Source organism: Melopsittacus undulatus, chromosome 4 (genome assembly GCF_012275295.1).
Source record: "Melopsittacus undulatus isolate bMelUnd1 chromosome 4, bMelUnd1.mat.Z, whole genome shotgun sequence".
Lineage (NCBI taxonomy): Eukaryota > Metazoa > Chordata > Aves > Psittaciformes > Psittaculidae > Melopsittacus > Melopsittacus undulatus.
The window spans coordinates 23,263,409-23,269,408 of record NC_047530.1 but is presented as its reverse complement, the minus strand read 5'-3'; the positions used below and the strand labels follow the sequence as shown (position 1 = coordinate 23,269,408).

The 6,000-nt window shown below is 50.0% G+C and overlaps 1 protein-coding gene across 1 annotated transcript in view; it reads left to right on the top strand.

The window, feature by feature from the left end:
• The first annotated feature begins 2,275 nt into the window (after window positions 1–2,275).
• The window catches only part of RCOR1 (REST corepressor 1), an 83,943-nt gene continuing 80,218 nt past the window's right edge, over window positions 2,276–6,000 (top strand). Inside the window, exons 1-2 of the mRNA XM_034061881.1 lie at window positions 2,276–2,498; window positions 2,601–2,660. Of these exons, the coding sequence (XP_033917772.1) occupies window positions 2,312–2,498; window positions 2,601–2,660 (247 nt within the window). The 5' untranslated portion in view covers window positions 2,276–2,311. The remainder of the gene's footprint in view (window positions 2,499–2,600; window positions 2,661–6,000) is intronic.

The following is a 6,000-nucleotide window of genomic DNA, read 5'->3' as shown; positions in this document are numbered from 1 at the left end:
AATAAACATTATTTTTGTGCTGTAAATAAACATTATTTTTGTGCTGTAAATAAATGTGGTGAATTCACAGGTACATGCATGTGTACATGAAGGAAACTGATTATGCATCTGTCAGTGTCTACATACAACACATATACCAGCCTCTGAGGAAACTAAATACTGTAAAGAGGTCAGTACACTGAAAGAAACTAACATGCATTTCAAAAGGTATTATTTTCCTATTTTAATGGAGCAAATAGTGCGTGAAAACTGGGGAGAACCCGTTCCAAACTATAACCTAGCATTGAAATAATTTTGATAAGCTTAATCACAATATAGAAGAGGAACGGTAAACCCAGCTCTAGAGCCCGTAGCTCTGCCTCAGCAGCATTTTCCCCCTCCCCCTCTGCAAATTCTCTTGGATTAAAATGGCAGAGGGAGGAGGGGAGTGGCTGGGGACAGTTTGATAGGAGACAACCACTGCTTGTCAAATCGGACTTTTAATTGCACGCACCAATAAATAAAAAAAAACTTGCTAAGGAAGTTAATTTGAATGAAAATAGAAGACACACCCCACAAGCTGTTTTCCACGATTATGTATTGTTTCCCCTCACCCTGCTGCACAGTTCAAGTTGCAAATACAAGCGAGCAGTTCGTACACTTTTGGTGCCCATTTCTGTCACAACGGGTCTGGAGACCCTGTTCCTGTCCTCCCCGCCAAACAGTTTCCCTCCTGAAGCCTATAGGGTTTGCTGGTATGAGCCTCGTGTCACAAGGAAAGGAAAAGTGGCCTCACTTCCCCTTTTGTTTCTGTCCCTTGCCCCTCGCCCAGGCTCCTTCCCAGGCTTTGGGAGGCTGTATTGGAGGTAGGGCAGTCGCCCACTCCCGGATTTGGCTCAGGGAAGGCACAAACACTCCAGACTAAGCCGTCCCCGACTCCTGAAGCCCGATCTTAACGCTGGCAGCCACGTGGAGAGGGTTTCCGTGCCGGGCCTTAGTAGGCTGAAGGGGCAGCACTGCGGCCCGAACTCCCACCCGGCCTCAGAGGTCCCCTGGGGAGAAAAGGTGCCCAGCCCGCAAGGCACAGGATGTGAAAATCTAGGGCGTGGGGTCTGTTCAGGCCGGGCCCAAAGAGAGATCCTGACTTCGTAACAGAGCCCCTCAGGGGGAACGAAAGGGAGGGGACTGAAGAACTGCTCAAGGGGACATCGGTTCCTGGGGCAAGGGCTCTGGCGGTCGGTTCTGCCTTTGAAGGGAAGTCAGGAGCTCGCTGCTGTCGGGACCCGACCCTGCTCTAGGCTGCGGCCAGGGGCGCCCATCCCGGTGTGCCCGTTTCTCAGCTGGCTGCCCGCATCCCCTCAGGGATCTGCTCCCGGCCACACGGAACCGCCAAAGACGCTGTCCCGTGCCCTCGGTGCTGCTCCCAGCCGGCCCCCCTCCTCAGGCCATTCCTCGCAGCTAGGTTTCCCAGCACCTCGGAGGACTCTTCCCCCTCGCGGAGCAGCCTCTGCTGCCGGCAGCAGGAGCCATCCCGACCGGACCAGGAGCACAGCCCCGGCAACAACCGTTGCCCGGCGTCGCCCGGACGGCACCGGACCGGACCGATGCCCCTAACAACAGCCCCCCGGCAACAACGGCTTTGTATAGAACACATTCAAACCACGCCGTAACCTTCCGCCTGGGGGGAGGGGGAAGGTAAGAGGCGAAAGTAGTCCCTCGATACCCTCTCGGGGCTGACTTCACAGTGGGGCGGCGAACCCCGCTGCCGCCCACCCGGCGAGTCGAAACGAGCCGGGAATAAACCGCGGACCGCCGCTCCGGCAGCGGCATACGAACTCGTCTCTATCCCCCTCCGCTAAGCGGCAGCTCTCTAAGAAGAGGTATCGCTGGGCGGAGACATCACGGAGCCCTCACACGTACGGCCCAGCGATACGCCTCCACCTAACCCAGCAAACGGAAGCGCCAGGCCGCCACGATGGGCAGGAGGCGCCGTCCAATGGGCAGGCGGGCTCGCCTCCCAAAATGTAGGTTTAGCCAATGGGCAGGGGCAAGAGCAGGGGGAGGTGGGGCTGGTCGCAGGCAGCAGCGCAGGTTGAACGGAGTCCCAGCGCAGGGCTGGGATGAGCCTTAAAGTTCGGGGCGATCGCAGTGGGGGATGTAGCCGCGCTGCTGCCGCCGCACACCGGCCCGGCCCGCCCCGGCTCCTGCCCGCCCTCGGCGCCTCCCACAGGCCCCCCTTCCCTCCCCCGCAGTTTTTAAACTCTGATCTCCCCCTGTTCCTTTTTCTCCACACCCCAACACCCTTCCCCCCCCCTCCCCTTTCCTCCCCTAAATGCCAGCCATGATCGAGAAGGGCCCGGAGGTCTCGGGGAAACGGCGGGGCAGGAACCACAACGCCGCCGGCGCGAATAATAACAACAACGGTGGTAGCAAAAGTTTATCGGCCGCCCCCAACGGCAACAGCAGCGGCAACTCCTGGGAGGAGGGCAGCTCGGGGTCTTCCAGCGATGAGGAGCACGGTGAGAAGCGGGGGGGCGGCGGTGTACAGTAACCGGGGAGGAGGGGGGGGCAGGGGCCGGGCGGGCCCACGCGGGTAACGCTTCTCCCTCTGCTTCCCCCAGCCGGCGGCGGTATGAGGGTCGGGCCGCAGTACCAGGCGGTGGTCCCCGATTTCGACCCTGGTAAGTCTTCATTAATTTTTTTAAGAGGGGGGGGGGGGGGGGAGACTCCCCTCCATCCATTGCTTTGGACCCCCTCCCCCCAATGAGCGGAGCCTCGGGGTGTGTGTGTGGGGCTCCGCTTATTGGGGAGGGGGTGTGTGTCCAAAAATAATCCTCCCCAGTTGCAGTCCCAAACACCCAGAGCAAGAACAAGGACCCCCCCCTTTCTCATCGCCCCCCCCCCCCCCCCCCCCAGCGTTGATAAAAGAAGTCTCGATGCTTTCCAGAGGGCGCTTTGCAGGCAGGGAGGAACAGGGAAGCTTGCAGGAGGGGAGGCAGGAGATGGCAGTTGGGTGGGTTTTTTCTTTCTTTCTTTTCTAATTTTACCCTCTCCTGGACTCGTGTGTCCGTGGGCTCGGTGGCAGTGCCGGAACTAGAAGACAATAAGTTGTAAATGTATTTTATTTTCGGAGGTGTTTAGAAGCGACTTGGGTCTGTATTTAAAATTTTTCTCTTCCTAAGAAGCTGCTCGCCTCCCCCCTCAAAAAAAAATGTTTCACATTCCAGCTATTCTGCTGCGGCTCTTTGTAAGCTAATTTAAAGTGGTATGGAAGCAAATTTTGAGCAAACAAAGGAATTGGGGCTGTGCTGAAAGGCAGGTGCTGGAAGCATGTTAGTACTGATGTATCTCGGGTGTATAGAAAGGCAGGCTGTTGACCTCCTTAGTTTGAAATCTAAGCAAATTTCCCCCCCCCCCCCCGTATTGTTCCTTTGTAAGTGGAGGTTGAAGCTAGATGAAACCCTCCTCCTGTCTGGAGATCCTAGCGTTTGGAGTTGTCCCTTTGCCCAGCCCAAACTTAATTGAATCGTCCGCACCTCTTGCCTTAAAACAAAAAGAATGGTGTGGAACGCCACGGTGTCTCCTTATTGAATGATCCTGAGAGTTACTATTGTGCAGATTCAGGAAAAACGTTTCTTGTGGATCATCCTCAGACTCCACGCTAATATGTTGGATTCCTTTTTGTATTATTAAATGTAATAATGGGGTGGGGGGAGGATGAAGAGGTTGTTTTTGTTTTTTTTTTTTTTTTAAGTTCAATATTATTTATATTTATTTGTGGAATCATTTTTCCCCATTCCTTCCCCTCTTAATTTTCTTGATAAAATCATATCCAAGGTCTTGGCACATGGGAACTCCATTTCTTGGTTGACCAGGAGGAGGAAGGGGGGAGGGGAAAGAGGAGGAGAAAAAGTGGGGGTGGGGGGGGGAAGAGAGAGGGAGCTGTTAATTAGGCAGCAGTTGACACTGTTGTTCAGTCTGTAGGTCAAACACATTTCTATAAGACACAATGTGCATGACATTGGCTATTAGCCAGGTATCACAACAATACTTGGGCTTTTCAATCACCCCTGTGAATTATGCTGTTTTTGTGCAATTTATTTCTCTAACGTAGTATGGGGGGGGCTGGAAATACTGTGTACCCCTTCCTCACAGTTCTGTGCTCTAACATTGTTCTGGCTCTAACTTAAGAGACATTCTGGCTCATACTTAGAGACATGACCTATGCAAAGGTGATTGCTTTCTGTGCTGTGTGGAAGGGAGGGGAAGTGTGTGATGTGGAGAAGCAATTTTTTTTTTCTGAGTAATAGCCTAACACAGCATCAGCAGGCACTCCTGTCTGAGTACACAGTGTAATACAGTGAGCTTTTAGTAGACGCGCACTATGTAAGTGATCAATTTTCTGATGACCTGAGTGGGCATCGGGTCCTCCTTTACTGATCTCTCTATTCTCTCCTCCTCCCCCCCTCTCCCCTTTTGAGTTAACAAGTTTGAGGTGAACTTTTGTCTGCTTGTCGATTGAAGAGTTGTTTTCTGGCCTGTGGGATTACCCAGAAATAATTTTGCAGTGCAACTTTATTCCCTGAATTTTGCGATCTCTTCTGGGTCCTGAAGGCTAAATAGCCATTTTGTGTTTATTTGGTATGCCTCTTTTGTTTCTCTGTATAAGAAAGAAAACATTAAATAAGCTGCAGTAAGACATTTTGACTGAAACTGTTGAATTGTCTTGTCTCACTGGTAGAGTTTCAAAGTTAAATCAATGGAATAGTGTTATCAGAGCACGCATTGTCTGTTTCTCAGTAGAGATTTTGGGGACTGTTTGACCGAAGGATCCTAAAACTTGGAGGTTCTTTGGTGTCAAGTTGTGGAGGCTTTCACCTTCAGATTAGCTGGCTGGTAAAATGCAGAGGGCTCATAATGCTTTAGCTGAGTCTGAGGGGAAAAATGGCACAAACTAGGCCTTATGTGTATTTCTTTTTTTTTTTTCTTTTGACTTACTGTTCAGTTGTACCTTGAGTTTGGCTGATTCTGATGTGTGTGTTCCTCTGTCCCCATGCAGAGGAGCAGAGAAAGCATTTTATTTTGTTTCACTTCTCAGCCACATGTGAAACTGTAGCAAAGAGCAATAAAATCAGGAAAGCTTTTTCTGAAATCCTATTCTGTGAGACTATGGGAGAAAAGAGAGATAGAATAAGGCCGTGGTGGGGTGTTGGTCTGGGTTTTGTGAATTAAATACCCAGAGAAGAGTGAAAAAGTAGCATATTGTATGGCCTGAAAGTGAAGAGAGTGTCTCCTCAATGATTGCCTAGGTTTTGTGAGGGAAGAGGCCTCAGCACTTTTTAGTTATCATGGAGGAGGATAGAGAGTGCTTGTCTCTCCCTTTTTGAGCTGAGTATGAGGAAAATAATTCGGGGTTTTGCTTCATCCTTAAAACCAGAAAATAACAAGTTCTCATTCCAGATTAAAATATTTTAGTGCAAGTTTTTAATACTTCTTGTGGCTAAAGCTTTTTGTGGCAGTGGCCAAGGAAGGGTCTGATGTGATTCTTTGTAAAAATACTCATGGCTGGAATCTTCTGTGGGAGGTGGTCTGTACTTGCAGCTCCCTTAGTAAATCTCTTTATGATATCAAGGCGTATTCTGTGTCCTGTTAGTACTGGTATCTTTCTCACTTATCCTAATCTCCCCTTACTTTGGGAGAGTAAGTTCTTACTGCATTTATCCCACTTTTTTATTCTCAGAAACTGACACCTCTGTTATTATTTGTATAATGAGAACAGTTATACAGTAAAGGCAAGGCTCTTGCTTTTTTTGTTTATTAGACAAGCCGATTCAGCTAGGGAGAAGAACAGGCAAAAAAACTTCTGGAGCTGAGAATCTCATGTCAAAGCACACTAGAGTTGGTAAAACTTGTGCTTCAGCTGTGTTTTACTGCTTGGCCATGACTTCACAGATGTGATGTGAAAAATTGCTCTTGTCTCTCCTATATCTTCTCTTATTAGAGCTCAAAGTCAAATATTTG